The following is a 16,508-nucleotide window of genomic DNA, read 5'->3' on the forward strand; positions in this document are numbered from 1 at the left end:
AGTGAACCCTCAACTGCCTGTTTTGGATGATATTCCTGTTCTCAAGGTAACGAGGTTCGAGTCACGACATCCATCTTTGCATGATGCTGTCACATTAGCTAATGGGAATTTTCACCCTTTAGAAGAATGGAGAAATCGCTGGAAAGTTGCCACAGACAGTTCCTTACACAACATCTTTTCTGGTGAACATCACTACCGCGTAAGATTTGGACCACACTGAATTGGGTGAGAACAAATCATGTACGATGCAGGGATGCCCTTTATAAGTGGAAATATATCTCATCACCAGAGTGCGACTGTGGTGCATCTCGGCAGATGATCCCCATATTGTAAGTGAATGTACACGACGTTCCTACACAGGTAGCCCGAGTGACTTTTTGGAACCAACAGAGGAAGCCATACAGTCGATCACTCAACTGGACATTCTGCTATAAAACATATTCTTGTCTGTGTATATTTGTAAATACTATATATTTGTATATACGTATCTAACTTGTTGCCCTATGCTAATAATAATAATAATAATAATAATAATAATAATAATAATAATAATAATAATAATAGGTAAATAACGTAGTGATATAATATTCTTTCAAAATTGTAATTATTATCACTGACCTTACAAAGTACCACAAGTGTATGTCCTGTTTTAAAACATTTAATGCAGTAGTGTGTTTGAACTGTAATTGTGACATTGCTAATTAATTTTTTGCTGTCACACCTTTCTTGGTTACTGTGTGAAATGATCTTTGATAATCCCTGGGAAATGCTTGTATAGTCTCGGATTGGTGCTCTTAACCAGGCCGTTGTATCAGCAGGTCATGCGAAGGCTAGTCATAGCCTAAGGTTTGACTTCAAACCAGATTTGTGATGGAAACTACGAATTGTGAATGGTTTATTTGATTTTGTGAGTGGTTAGAGTCTCCTCGGCTCTTATGTAATGCATTGACTTGTTCCTACTGTACTTTCACAACTAGTGGCAAGAAAGATTCATGTCGGTCCTCAGAACTACCCAGTACCAGCTCACACTCTCTGTTTCTTTGTAATTCATGTGTAACAGGACACAATAGGCTACGTTAGAGAACAATCTTGTATTATGACCACCAGTAAAAATGTTGCTTATGAATCCTTTTCACACACAAAATTATATTTCTATTTTTGATGGAGTCTAAATTAGCTTTCTGCTATCTAAATATATTTTGTGCAGAGACCAGCAAAGCGACATGCATTTTATGTGTCTTCTTTTTTCTTGGCATATATGTCAGAGGACAGTCCATTGTCTATGTAGCTTAGTCCATTTTACATCATAGATTTTAGATGCTTCTGATGGATTCAGTCGACCGGATCTTATCTGCTACTTCCCACTTTGTTTAATATCTCACCTCAGGCGCTATTGTTTCCTCACTCTCATTTCAGCAGTCTACAAATATCATGCCGCAACTTAAATGACTTCCTTTAAAATGTCTAAAATATTTGCCATGCCAGTTTGGTATTGAATTACATAAGAAAAGATTTTATGATTCATAAAATTTCCTAATTGCTGACTTGTGGAAATACACGTATTTCTGAGATTACCAATTAGTGTTGAGATTACCTTCCATTTGTGGAGAGACACATCGTCCTGAGCTAAATAGTGATGAGGCTTACTTCCGTTTGTGTAGGGACACATGGTCCTGAACTAACCACTTAGTTATGTGGCTTCCTTCCAGATTTAGAGCGTTCAGTGTCACATGGCCCTGAGCTGATCATTTTGTGCCACTCCTCCATGGTCTTCTTATTTATAGGCGTGATCGAAATGAAAATAACAAACTGATTAATATGATCGTATGCTGTCTATGACGTATGTAAGCACAAATATGAATTGCAAAATTCTATTCAGGCTAGAATACACTGACGGACTCCCCTCTTGTAGGTACTCATATAATTTCACCGGATATTCAAACTGTCCTTCCCATTCAACACAGATATACCCATTTTTTATTTTTTTAGTTATAAGTTTTTCTTCACTATGCATTTATACGAGTCACTTAAACACGAAATCCAGAAGCGTTCAGCCATTCAAACACTATTTTGTGAAAATAAGTTTTTTTTAGATATCGGACATAGGCCTTAGGGGAGAAAATTTGAACATACAATAAACTAATTTGAATTTAAGAATGTGTAAAATATCCTTTGCATTCCATTTTTGTAACAGAATATTCATCAGTCCGCATCTGGTGGCAGGGTCCTGTGTTGTGGTTCATTGACTCCAGTTAGTTCGGTCTCGGGCCATGTCTGCATGTAGTCTTCCAACTTTCAGGCCGTTGTGCACTTTATCAGTCTATGTTGTCTGGTTCGTCTCTAGCGCCTCTTTTCACCGAATTTCTGTGTAATACTGTGACTTTCCCAATGTATCGTCCTCTACACGCAACACTTGCCCAAACCAGCGCACACGCCTTTCCCCAATTTTCTTCTGGATCGCTGCAATGCCAAAACGTTTTCTAATAACATCATTTGAAATGTGATCTAGTCTAGTTATGCCAGCCTTCCACCTAAGCAACTTCGTATCCATGATGCTTATTTGGCGTTCTACCTCTAGAGCTGGGCAGCATTCGTTGCCGTAGAAAACGACAGGATGGATATCGGTAGCACAGATATCAGTTCGGTAGAACTTAGTTTAGAGATGGCCCTTCGTCCAAAGTCGGAAGGGCGCCTGTTGTCATTCTCCACTTCAGTCAGGCTTTGTATATCCTTAAGTTGACTTCATCAGTAAGTCGGCCATAATCATAGATTGTTGAGCCAATATACTTAAATATCTCTACTCGTGCTATATCTTCAACGTCAACATGCATGGTTCCAACTTCTCGGTGATGTAATGCAATGTATTCTGTCTTGTTCTTGTTGAGGCGCGGGGCTTATTGCGCTAGTCGATTGTTCCAGTCTTCTGTTTGACGCTGCAGGTCTAGCTTATTCTCTTTAGCCAAATGATATCATTTGCTTAGAGAAGTGTCCATGGTATTGAACTGCGCAGGTTTGTGGTAATTATGTCCATCACAAGAATGAGCTGCAGTGGTGATAAGCCGGGGCCTTGATGGACTCCTACAGTTATGCGGAAGTCATCAGACGCTTCTGCGGCAGCGTGAACCCAACTCATTTTTTCTTTGTAGAGCAATTATACCCTCTCAGCAAGGTGCTCTGGGATGCCATGTACTTGTAGGGCTGACTGATTAGGTCATGAAGTACCCGATGGAAGGGCTTCTAAGGGTCCAGAAATTTGTCATGAAGCCTCTTATTCTTTTCACAGTGTTTCTCAAGTAACAGTCCGGCAGCATGGTTTTCTCCTATTGCGCCACAATTTTACACAAATCCAGCTTGGCTTGTTGTATGTTTGGCTAAATCGCTAATCCTTTTGTCGAAGATTTGTTCTAAGTCTCTCGTTGCGAGGCGCAGAAGTATGTTCGGGCCGTGATTAGAAAAATCGCCAGGGCTTATTTCTGAATTGATACTCCGTCGCCAGTCTGTTTGTTTTTGACCTTTTTTGATGATATGGTTGAAAAGCTTGCTTTAGCCACACTGCTGCATCCCCCATTGAGAGAAACAAAACTCTCCTGGAAGATAATCGGGACAGATGGCTCTCCCTGATTTCATTTCCTTCAGCATAGCCTGGACTTTAGTGACGTCATTTTCCTACGTTGGACCTTCAAGAGCGGAGGTGATTAGGATTGGTAGATACGGAAATTCCATGATTGAAATGTTGTCAAAATAGTTCCGCCAGTGTACTCGCGCTTCCCGCCTGTGCAGCAGCAAATCGTCTGTTTCCTTATTGATGCCGTAAAAACGTTGGACTTCTGACGTTTTGCGATGGCTCGATTGGACTAGCCGTTAAAAATTCCGCTCGAATTCGCGCATGTCATGTTTCACATATAGACCTGCCTACCGGTTTGATTTTGTTACGGCAAATACCTCCTTCATTTTACGAGTGGCTGCCTTGTAGGCATTCCAACGAGCAAGAAACTTGTGGTACAGCTGCTTCTTCAACCGTACTGTATATTTAACATCTTCATTCCTTAACCATATGTCATGTTTAATCCTTCGTTGTCGTCGCCCTGACTTCATTGTTCCAGGAATAGAGCGAAAGGCGTCTTTCAGTTTAGTCCGGCTCCCTTCAGCTATGGTGTTTTGTGACACTGTAACTTTTGCAACGACGTTAGTCTCCCTCTTCATGGGCAACCATTTGATCCCAATTTGTCTATTTCCTGTGAAGTATTGGGCTCTTGGTGACTTTATCCGCAGCTTAGATAACTCGTCTTTGTTGCATCGCAAGGATTTAATAAGCGACAACTGTTATCTCTAGAACATATTCGAGATTTCACCCTCTCACAAGGATGTAGTCAATGCGAATTGGATGGGAGCCACTGTAGTACAGAGTAGATGAATATCACTCTTTTTGAACCGTGTGTTTGCGGTGATCAGTTTCTGCATAATCGCGAATTTGTTGGCCATCGTCGTTCTTTTCACTAGTCCATGATCGCCATGGACAGTTTGTTCTTCTTTCCTCGGTCCGACACGTCCATTCAGATCAGCGGCAGCGATAAGATAGTCAGCGGTCTTCTTGTCAGGCGGTGCCCAGAACGCATCTTTGGTTTCCATGCGCACGTCAGTTTGTGGAGCGTTGCTGTGAAAAATTGGAATTTCCTTCTCTCGCCAATACGGACGAGTTACATCAAGCGATTGTCAAACTTTTGCACCTCGGAGACTGAACCGTCAAATTTAGCTGATATGACAATGTCAACACCATGAGCTGTTCTTCGGTTTCAGTTGTACACCAGTTAGTAACCACACCTCTTTTCACATGACTTTTCTCCATTCCATTTTTTCCCGCACCTCTCAGATGCCTACAAGCCTTCTCTCAAGTGCAGTGGCTTATTCGCTACTTCATCCAGGCATAATTCAATGATGGGATACAAAATGGGGGTACTAGCATGGTTAGCCGTCACAGCCCGTGCGACGATAACCCTAGCATACTTTTTATGGCGACTGGGCCTTGCCAATGCGCGTCCCTTCCAGGGGCTGCACTAACCTTGGCTCCGATACCATGAGACATATTTCTGTAATGATGTAACGGTATTATTTTACGGCCGGCTTGTCTTGAAGCATTTTAGAGCTCATGACAGAAGGTAGTAACGCAGCTCCGGACATGGAGAACAGATGCCTTTTGCAGCCACTCCTCTAGAGAAGAAACGCTACCCTCTTTTCTGCATTAACTTCCAGAAATTTAGTGTACCTCTTCCGCGATCTGGTCCCTTCTGAACGTCTCCATCTCCGCCAAAGTTGCCATTAAAGACTTTGTACATGTTTGGTACGCGAGAGCTTTTATATTTTGCTCAAGTTCATTGGCAGGCCAGCGGGGAACCCGTATCCGTCACCTGGGACGCGCCACGTGTTACAGCAATATAGCTGGTTCGTGTAGAATATTTATCAATGCAAAATGAAACATTATTTTACTGAAAACTAATTGTGAACCTGATAAATTACTTGTCATAAGAATCACGTATTCACGTAAAGAAGAAGGGTTACAGACGTTTGCACCTTTGCTTGGCGTGATATGCCACAGAACGCATGACATACAATCCAGTGTCCTATTTTCTGCCCCCTGTTGTCTAGTGGTGTCAACATCAATATCTTGTTTGATGATCAAGAGGTTTAGTCTGTCATATCTGGTATCAATGTCCCCCTTTCATTTGTCCACTTATTTTCTCCAAAGAGTGCAGTAACAATACATGGTCGAGCCTCCTGTTACTTTGCTTGTGAGCCGGTCATGCATTCGACTGGGCCATGTGAATTCAGTTCATAGAGCATGAATTGGAAAGTACCTGTTCATGTTACGATATATTTTAGCCTGCGTGATCGATTTTCCCATGTGGCAGTTGTAAGCGGATCTCACCTTTAACCAAGAAATTTGCATTTCCCGCCCTTCTTCCGTAGAATATATAGAACTACTCTGTGGTGGGGAGACAGGCTCAGAATTGGATGCTATCCATCTATGTTATGAATGCACTAAAAATAATCACGTTGCCCGTGATCTTTTGAAATAAATAGAATAATATTCCTTCTTTTGCATAGCAGCAATATCCACTGCGGTGCAATTGAACGTCTTGTCATCTCGAATTTTGGCTCAAGCCTTGATTTTCATGCTCCTTCTATCCGTATTGTTAAAGTAATACGTGTAAGAATAATCAAGGGCATGATAGGTTGCGTTAGGTTTCAAAATCAGAATATTAGAACATTGTAATAAAACGCTACCACCAATGCCATATTCTGTATGGCCTTCATAATGTCTAACAGCAGTGTCTTGAGGACAAAAGACAGTATCAGTGGTAGCGAGAGAGCCGTCGTATACTTGTTATATTTCAGCTCTTCCAGGATTTCATCAGGATTAGTGGCTTCCGTGTTAAATACAGGAATTAAGACGTAGACTGATGTAGTACGTGGTAGTAAGTATGAACGTCCTTGTATAAACCTACCGTCCTATATATAGGTTGGCTATGTTTGATTGCACATCAAAGATACATATGTCGGAAAAGCGAATTAGTGACATAATAAAATGGTATAGTGATATGATAACAATGCTCAAATAAAATATGTATATTTGTGCGACAAAATAACATTCATAAAAGATTAGCCATGTTTCAACAGATCTTGCTGAATGTCGTCAAACGTTCTCAACTTTATTAATATCTACAACACAGACATTTTCTCAAACAACCTCAAGAACAAGGTCCTTTACAAAATTATTACTTGCCTGCGAAAAGCGCAGAGTTCTTCAACAAGATCAAAACTCCAAAGCATATGCTGTTCTTTATGTAGGAGAACAGACAACGGATTTCGATAGAATTATATGTGCTGGATTAAGGAGCTTATACGAGTATTTACCCTTTTAGGCTGGACCACTTCTCATGCTTTCTTCAAAATTAACTCGTACATTTCTAAACCGTGACAAGTTTCTTGCGCGTGATATCGTGATTAAGAAAAGACGCAACATATTCTCGTAACAAGTGAGAGCTTTTGAAATTTAACCTCAGATGATGTTTACTCTCAGGAATGTAATGTTTATGAGTAACGAGCTCTCTGCACTGGATATCAGTGATTGGAATGTCCAGTAGCTAATCCCCTGTGTGAGAGTTGTAGTGGATTTGGCTGTTGAACTTTTGGTCACATGGTTTTAATTTGTCACTGTAGATCGAGACCCGAGGTGAGCTATAGAGATCATCAACCTCCGGACGGCGGATCATCTAGTTTTAGGTGTAGTGTGTGCAGTGAAGTCCTGACTAGGAAGTTGGACCTATTGCGACATCTGAAGAGACACAAGGAAATTCGACCCCTCAATTGCAAATCATTCACAAGCAAAGACAGTCTGACCGTTCATATGCCGTGCCATACAGGCGAGAAGCCATACAGCTGCAATGTCTGTGGCAAATCATTCATAAAGAGAGGTGAATTAACCAAACATATGCGGACCCATACAGGCGAGAAGCCATACAGCTGTAATGTCTGTGGCAGATCATTTACATGGAAAGGAAGTCTGACCGATCATATGCGGACCCATACGGGCGAGAAGCCATTCAGTTGCAATGTCTGTGGCAAGTCATTCATAAAGAGAGGTAAACTAACCGAACATATGCGGACCCATACAGGCGAGAAGCCATACAGCTGCAATGCCTGTGGCAAATCATTCATATGGAAATGTAGTCTGACCGATCATATGGGGACCCATACAGGCGAGAAGCCTTTCAGTTGCAACGTCTGTGGCAAATCATTCATAAAGAGAGGTGAACTAACCGAACATATGCGGACCCATACAGGCGAGAAGCCTTACAGCTGCAATGTCTGTTGCAAATCATTCACATGGAAAAGTAGTCTGACCGTTCATATGCGGACCCATACAGGCGAGAAGCCATACAGCTGCAATCTCTGTGGCAAATCATTCATACAGAGAAGTATACTAATCAAACATATACGGACCCATACAGGCGAGAAGCCTTACAGCTGCAATGTCTGTAGCAAATCATTCACAACGAAAGGCAGTCTGATCGATCATATGCGGACCCATACAGGCGAGAAGCCTTACAGGTGCTTTGTCTGTGGCAAGGGCAAATCATTAACAACGAAAGTCAGTCTGTTCGTTCATATGCGGAGCCATACAGGCGAGAAGCCATACAGTTGCAAAGTGTGTGGCAAATCATTCAAATGGAAAGGTAGCCTGACCGTTCATATGCAGACCCATACAGTCGAGAAGCCATACAGGTGCAATGTCTGTGGGAAATCATTAACACGGAAAGGCTTTCTAACCGGTCATATGCGGACCCATACAGGCAAGAAGCCTTAGAGGTGCAATTTGTGTGGCAAATCGCTCTCAAGGAAAGGCAGTCTGACCGATCATGTGCGGACCCATACAGGCGATATGCCATACAGCTGCAATCTCTGTGGCAAATCATTCATACGGAAAGGCATTCCAAGCGGTCGTATGCTACCCTTACAGGGGCGATGCCTTACAATTGCAATGTCTGTGGCAAATCATTCATACCTAAAGGCATTCTAACCGGTCATATGCGGACCCATACAGGCGAGAAATCTTACAGCTGCAATGTCTGTGGCAAATCATTCACAAGGAAAGGCAGTCTGACTGATCATATGCGGACCCTTACAGGCGAGAAGCCTAATAGCTGCAGTGTCTGTGGCAAATCTTTCACAAAGAAAGGCAGTCTGACCTAACTGTTCAAATGCGGACACACACAGACGAGAAGCCATACTGTTGCAAAGTATATTCCACTGGAGCACAACTTGTAGGATTCCTGCAAGATATAGCATATATCCTGGATTCAGGAGGTCAATTGGACTGTATCGCGACTGACCTGTCTAAGGCAATTGATAGGGTAGATCATGGACCTTTATGTTTTCTTATATATATCAATGATATGTGTAAAGAAGTGGAATCAGAGATAAGGCTTTTCGCAGATGATGTTATTCTGTACAGAGTAATAAATAAGTTACAAGATTGTGAGCAACTGCAAAATGATCTCGAAAATGTTGTCGGGTTGGTGCATTTGCAGATTAAAGCTCGCAAATGAGCTGTTTTCATTCAGTAATGGCTACTATACCCCACCCATATCCAATTCCTCCTTCAACGATAACGCCCCTTCCTCCCCAACATCAATAACCGAACCACCGCCGTCTCAATCTATATATGTAGGATTGAGACGGCAGTGAACCGAACTGCCGAACCTTACCCCCACCACTACCACGTGCAAGGGTTTGACAGCGGCATAGGTCCTACTAGAGATGGGCACTATCGACTAGTCGGGCGATAGTCCCTTCGAACTATCGACTAAATAGTCGAATGTTTTCAGTCGAACAAAAGTATTCATTACTTTCTGTCGAGAAGACTGAACAGTCGAATGATTTCAGTCGAATGAAAGTATTCATATAACGCAACTAGTCAGTCCATGAAAAACATTCGAATGTTTCCAGTCGAAACTCTCCGTATCAAAAGTGGAGAGTCGTACTTTTACGAATTCGGCTCATTTTAACGCAATTTATCAATAATTAGAAATCATTTGTGTAGACACGCATTAAAATCCGATTTACGCACTCGTTCGTACACGGGGCTAATAGATAGAGAGATGCCCTTAATACGAACCAACATCATACGAATGGCCTTTCTTGGTGCTAAATGGACAGTGAAACGTAGAAAGACGACAATGAGCCTCTATTCCCGAACAATGTTAACAATAATAATATGTTAAACGCGTTGCTGTAGTACACAATCAAGATATACTGTAGATGAGAACAGCCAAACACAATACTACCGTATTTTCTAGATTATTATTATAGTTATTCAGATTATTATTATTATTATTATTATTATTATTATTATTATTATTATTATTATTATTATTATTATTATTATTATAGTTATACCATAGCGATACGGTATCGTTATACCTTATGTATGAATAGGGCTTAACGTAATTAACATAAACAAATATGCAACGAAATAAAGAGCATATAAACGACAAGAGAAAAACGCCATATATCGTAGGTACATATGAAGTTAACATAATTATATATTACATATCCGAAGTGACCATAAACCGATAGTTCCATTCGCTTCCATGTCGCTGTGACTTGAGTGCGACTGAATTCAGTCGACTTGTTTTGTGCTGACTGGACAGTGAAACGTGGAGAGATGCGTGGCGGGAATGCGACTGAATTCAGTCGACTTGTTTTGTGCTGACTTGACAGTGAAGCGTGGAGAGATGCGTGGCGGGAATGCGACTGAATTCAGTCGACTTGTTTTTTAAAGTAGTCGACTGTTACGATAGTTTAAACTATCGACTAGTTCGATAGTTATCAGTCGATAGTGCCCATCTCTAGGTCCTACACTTCCGAGGGCCCGGCTCAGACTGAATACTTTTGCCCTCCACCCGCGTGGGCGCGCTGTTGTACATCACGTCACTCACCCTAAGCCCACGTGACGAATACGGCAGCTCCTATTGGTAGAAAAATCTCCCGATTGCTAATGGTCGATTTGAGTTTGACAACTCGGACCACGTGGGACGACCACGTTTTTGACGTTTGTGACATTTTGCTTTACTTTGATTTGTATGCGTATATCTGTTATCTTCGTTTGCGTGTTTGAAGGAAAAGTACAAGATATTTGACGTAAGCATCCTTACTGTTCTTGTTTTACTAATCTCCTGAGGCCAGAACATGAAAACATACCACACCAAGTCAAATGAATTTCGGATCATTTGGAACATAAATGCGGCCAGTATCCAGTATTCGGGATAGTAGGTTCGAAACCCACTATCGGCAGCCCTGAAAATGGTCTTCTGTGGTTTCCCATTTTCACACCAGGCAATTGCTGGGGCTGTACCTTATTTAAGGCCATGGCTGCTTCCTTCCCATTCCTAGGCCGTTCCTGTCCCATCATCGCCATTAGACCTATCTGTGTCGGTGCAACGTAAAGCAACTAGCCTTATCATAGTTGTCCCCCTGTGGGTAGGGCCAGTAGAATAACAGCCACAGCATCCTCTGCCTGCTGTAAGAGACGACTAAAAGGGGTCCCATGTGGGCTCTACACTTGGGAGCTTGGGTAGGCGACCACGGAGCCCTTAATTGAATTTTGGCACTGCTTCCGATTACTTGTGCCAGGCTCCCCACTTTCATCTATCCTATCTGATCTACCTCGATCACGACCTGTTCTTTTCTGCCCCCGAATGTATTATGTATGGAGGCCTAGGGAGTCTTATTTTCCCTCCATGGCCCTGGTCCTCCTTAGCTGATACCATCATTTTTCCTAGTGTCAGCCCCCTTCCATTTCTTCTCTCCAATTACTAATATATATAGGGGATGGTTGCCTAGTTGTACTTTCTCTTAAAACAATGAACTAGATTTTAGGCCCTTTTAATCAACAAGCATCATCATCTTAAGCAAGGAGATTTGTGGTGAGGGCAAGATGTTTGGTGGCCATGACATATACTAGGTACTGTCCCACCATTCGCCTTACTGCAGGCGAAAGGAAAAACCATTCTCAGGACAGCCAGTGGTAGGGGAACAGCCCGTTTCTGTGTCCAAAATGCCGAGGTGTAGAAACACGGTGGAACGATAGCCACCCCTCCTCTGCTTGGTTGGCCGGTTGGAGTGCATGCTGTCAGACCACAGATCAGCCTACTCTGCAACCACCAACATAGATTTCCGCCTTCGATATACAGTAGGTACAAATGGCACTGTCTGAAGTGAGTTTCCACTGTCTTCAACTGGCATTTCGTCTAGGTCACAGCAAAGTCCCTTCCACACCGTAATGTTGTGGAAGTAGCAGCATATTGTTCATAATACTGTACTAAATTAGCAAGCAATTCCTCGGACGTAGCTCTTAATAGGTGGAGCTATGTTGTGACTTGGCATGGGAATGTTTTGTGCTGGATCAGCTGCCATATTATTGTATGTAGATCCTGATGCTACATACTTCTGTAAATTTATTAGAAATGCTCTCCTGCAGATGGACTGAAAGGAAGCATTATTTGTACCTCCTGCATGTTGTAAGAGGGAGCAATCACAGAATCTGTAAGCTCTCTCTTGTCTTTTAAACCCTCCAATATATATTCATGATTCCTTCCTTTTCCATGTAGCAGAAAATTTTTGATATATCCTACTGTTACATAAAATAGAACATTTTATTGTAAATAGTGTAGGTTAATGACTACAAGGGATGCATACATTTTTGTAGCTTGACATTGTTTATCATCTAAATGCAGATGACTGATTGAATGATATGTTGTGTTTTGGTGCAGTATGTAGGAACAGAGTATGTGCTATCATGTCTCGGTTTCTTCAAACACTACTCTGCCAGAGATTTGCCGTCCTCTAGTAGATGCAAAAGAAGTACAAATCTCAATATTTTTCAGTGTGTGGCCCTAGGTGCCTCTTTTGACAGACTGAAAGATGTATCATATAGTAAGTTCCTTGGGAAAATACAAATGGTGTTGCTGAAAACTTTTGCAATGTCAGTGCAATGTTAAACTGCAATAAGAGAGAAAAGTATTATGTTGTACCTTGTCAGTTCCAGTCTTTCTTTCATAAATGAATGATCTTGTATTTGTGTTGTATTGAATAGTTTTCTGGCTGATGAATATTAATTGATGATTAACACTGCTGAATATAATGTCATGAGATTATGATATACTATGATCCATAAAACTTTTGTTCAAATTTCTACACAATTTTATACCTGTAACACTGTGGATAGTAGGTAGAATATAGCTCCACAAAAATGAAAAGATCATGTTTCATTTCAATTCACCTTTGAATCCTACAAACTCCCTCCTTAGCATGTGAGTTTCCTTTCACCATTTTGGTTCCTGTGCATGGTTTTCTTTCGTACATTGTATTTACATTTTATTTCCTGCATAAGTGGCATATCTTGATACTATTGACTTTTACAGTTGGCTTAAGTAGTGTTAAAGAGGACTGACGTACGAGGGGATGTTAATGTCTATTTCTGTCATAGGTCTTAATCTGAGATAAGGATTGCCAATCCCACTCACCTTCAGGTCACTTCCTTCCTCCCTTTGTTAGTGAGCTTCCTTTTTCCTCAGCAGAAACAAACAAAAGCAGCACAGGCAAGGCCAGTCACTCCGATCCTTGAAGGCTTTGTGAATTAGTAAAAATAAAATATAGCTCCATAATTGAAATAATTATAATAAGCAGCACAAGTGGTAAGCTTCTTTTCTCCAGCAAAAAAATTATTATTAATAATAATAATAAAGCACAGGCCAACCTCCAGATGTATTGTTGTTCAGAATGCAGTATTTCAGAAAAAGGTAACAGAAAGAAGGAAAGAAAGAAAAGGACATGATAGAAAAATATAAGAGAAAAAAAAATGAAAAATATATTTAATATAATATTTAAGAGTGGAGGGGGACGAGAACCTGGGGACCCTCCGCACGCTAAACGATTTAAATCACCCGCCCGGTAATTTTAGTTCAGCCCTGTTTACACTAGAGGCGCTGGTGTGCAATTCCTGGCGATCTATTCCTAGCCGTTGCGTTCAGAAGTGAAAAATAACGTTGAGAGTCATCTCTTACTCATTCTCTTTGACCACGTGTAAAGCCCACTAGAGCAGGACTGTATTGATAGTTGATAGTTAGAAATATAACGGGACATTGCACCCAGTGCTGTTTTCAAGAAGTGTCGTGTACTCTGGAGTTCTCACTGGTAATTCATCCTTTCCTAAATTCAGCCCGTTCTACTGACTGATACAAATCAAATCCATTCTTTAAGTGTTTGTTTTAAGTGATTACACTGAATTAAAATATCATGTTTTGTCTCCAGGTGTGAGGTATGTGTTACATAAGACGCGTATTAGCCATTTGTACAGCCTATTCCGTTAATTTATTGTGCTACAGATTTTCTTCATTGAGAAATTGTGATTTCTATCATTTACACTGTGTCCACAATCTCTATTGTCGGTAAGGTTCAAGTTGTATAATTTACTTTTGCGAAAATTATAGATCTCAATTGGGAACAGTAAGAAGTTAATATTAATCTTTCTCAGTTTCAGCATTCTACATATTTTTAACATTTAATATTTTTAATTTTCTTAAATTTTATTTCTACTTAAACATTAAAACTGTATACACATATAACTGGCATTCTTTTTGAAAATTCCTGGCCTTTGTGTCACAAGTGCCAGCAAATCTGTTCCTCGTGTGTTGTAGCAATATAACGTAACTTACCTTACCTATCAAAATTTTTTGGAGTGAAGAATATTTCTGAAGGGCTACGCAGGTGAAGAATCGCGGATATTAGTTTCAGAAAGAAATTACAATATGTAGTGCATAATTTTAATTATTGTTTTGCTGTGTTATTTACCTATGTTTGCAATTTAATAGTGACGCTGTGAATGTTGAGTTGTTCTTTACACTGTAGGCTGCGACATATGGTAGTAGGGTTCGAAATTTTGAGAAGTTTCCGTTTAGGATATCATATGTAGAATTCTTGTTATGGTTATCAGTGTTGTTATAGAGATTCTTCTGCATAGTATCAGTCATAGAAAACTTGAGGTCCAATAGGTATGATCACAATATTAACAGTCATGTAAAATTTTGAGTCTTTTTGGTATGTTCATAATATTGACGGCATGTAAAATTTCAAGCATAATGCTTAGTCTGTTGACAGATAACCTAAGTAGCAATGACAGCAATAAGGTAATATATTTCTCTGGCCTATGTTTTAGTGTAAAATCATTGGAAGTAATCAAGAACCCCAGTACCTTCTCACTACTTCAGTTGCAGTGTGAAATGGACCTGCAAGTAAAAATCAAAGAGGAACCAGCCTGGCTTGAAAGAACAACAAATGCATCACTTGTGAGTCTCATGGCAAATAACTTTATAGAGGTCAGAATTTAACCCTTAGTAGCTGAATACGTTTGGCAGGGGCATAATTTACTATGTGCTTCCCCAATATTAACCCCAGCAGTCGCCATTTGCTACATGGGCATCTAGGAAAAGTATGTCTCTCTTTTGTTTCTTTGTCTGGGAGTATGTGATAATGTGCTACGCAAGGCAGCCAACTCTTAGGAAGTACAAACAACAGTATTTATATACATCTATAGGTCCAACTAGTGACAGAAACTTTGTTCATGGGGCAAGGAAAGGGGTTCTGGTGGCACATGCCCCCAGATTATAGTCGCCAAGTGGACAATTGGCCTCTAGCATTTACTAGGGAGATGGCAGTGCATGCTATGTTTGATAGTGGCAAAAAGCTGAATTAAAGTTGTGGACTTGATAGTGAAGGAACCTTGGTTAGGTCCACCTACCAATGAAGTTGTGACTGGCAGCATTTCAAGATCGAGGCATCAGGACAATTCATGAGCTAAGTACCCATCAAATGACTGTTTATTGTTTATTGATTAGCTCTGGCGTTTATTGAAATGGATTTCTGTAGGTTGTATGGTTATGTTTTTGTTCTCCATGGTTTGATAATGGTATCGTTGTGGGATTGACATCATCTCCTATCATACATTATCCAATTTTAGTGCTAGTAGCTGCTGAACTGAAGGACAATTTTGGGTACTGGATTTAATTCGGTTATGGCCAGTAGGACTTTGAATCTCATAGTGAACATATTTTTCCACCAAAAGAAATTCCAGATAAGATTTGCATCATTTAAACTTCTTTACAATGTTACTAATGTTGGGTGATCTCATAGTAAAACTCTGCCTTGGCGGAGAAGCTATGAAGTAATTTTGGAGAAGAAGCGACTTATTGTCATCATCTTTCCTTGCTCTGTCTGTTGCTACTGTAAACACAGTAAATTGTAATCTTCTGAATGTGTGGCTTACAGTTCAGTCTCTCTTCATCTGATAGCTTACATGGTGATGTGATAACATTCTACTTTCATGTTGGGGAGTGTAATTTGGGTCCATTCTAGAGGTATTTGATGAAGCTGAATATCCCAGCACACGTCTGTAGTTATACTGGCATAAAAGTGAATTCCTGCACATCATTCTTGCACCTCAGAGTCTTTGAAAACCTTGAGAGTTGGAAGAGGGATATTCAATGAATAATTGTGACTCGGCAGCAAAAATCTACTCCCAACACTGTGAACTGCTAATTTATAGATGTGATATTGTCCAGGAGTTGCTTAAAGGTGAAATTCTGCTGCTAATGAACACTGTTCTCTGAATAAATGTTTGCTGGTTGAGTTATAAATTATAGACACTACAGAAGAGAACGGTGTCTGAACATATCTGAGATGCGAGTGCACTGCTATTCAAGATCTATACTCGTGACACTTCTTGTTATGTTCTATTCTTGGGTATATAGAAAAAAACAATAGCTGTCATCAAGAAAAACGGAATTCAAGAACTACAATGTGACCCTACAAATATATTTCAACACAAAATAAAACAAGCTATCCAGCAAACAGACTTTATTCTCACAGAACAAGAAAAGGAAAGCCTCACT

General features: G+C 40.5%; 1 protein-coding gene across 1 annotated transcript; it reads left to right on the forward strand.

Annotated features, from left to right (window-relative positions):
- The first annotated feature begins 7,405 nt into the window (after positions 1 to 7,405).
- Positions 7,406 to 8,365, forward strand: LOC137503249 (zinc finger protein ZFP2-like). The gene has a single exon (XM_068230789.1). The coding sequence runs from the start codon at positions 7,406 to 7,408 to the stop codon at positions 8,363 to 8,365; it is 960 nt and encodes a 319-aa protein (XP_068086890.1).
- The last annotated feature ends 8,143 nt before the right edge of the window (positions 8,366 to 16,508 follow it).

This window comes from Anabrus simplex, chromosome X, assembly GCF_040414725.1.
Source record: "Anabrus simplex isolate iqAnaSimp1 chromosome X, ASM4041472v1, whole genome shotgun sequence".
NCBI classification, from domain to species: domain Eukaryota; kingdom Metazoa; phylum Arthropoda; class Insecta; order Orthoptera; family Tettigoniidae; genus Anabrus; species Anabrus simplex.

Excerpts from the sequence above, each read along its gene's own strand:
- LOC137503249 (XM_068230789.1), top strand. The coding sequence starts at position 7,406 with ATGCCGTGCCATACAGGCGAGAAGCCATACAGCTGCAATGTCTGTGGC.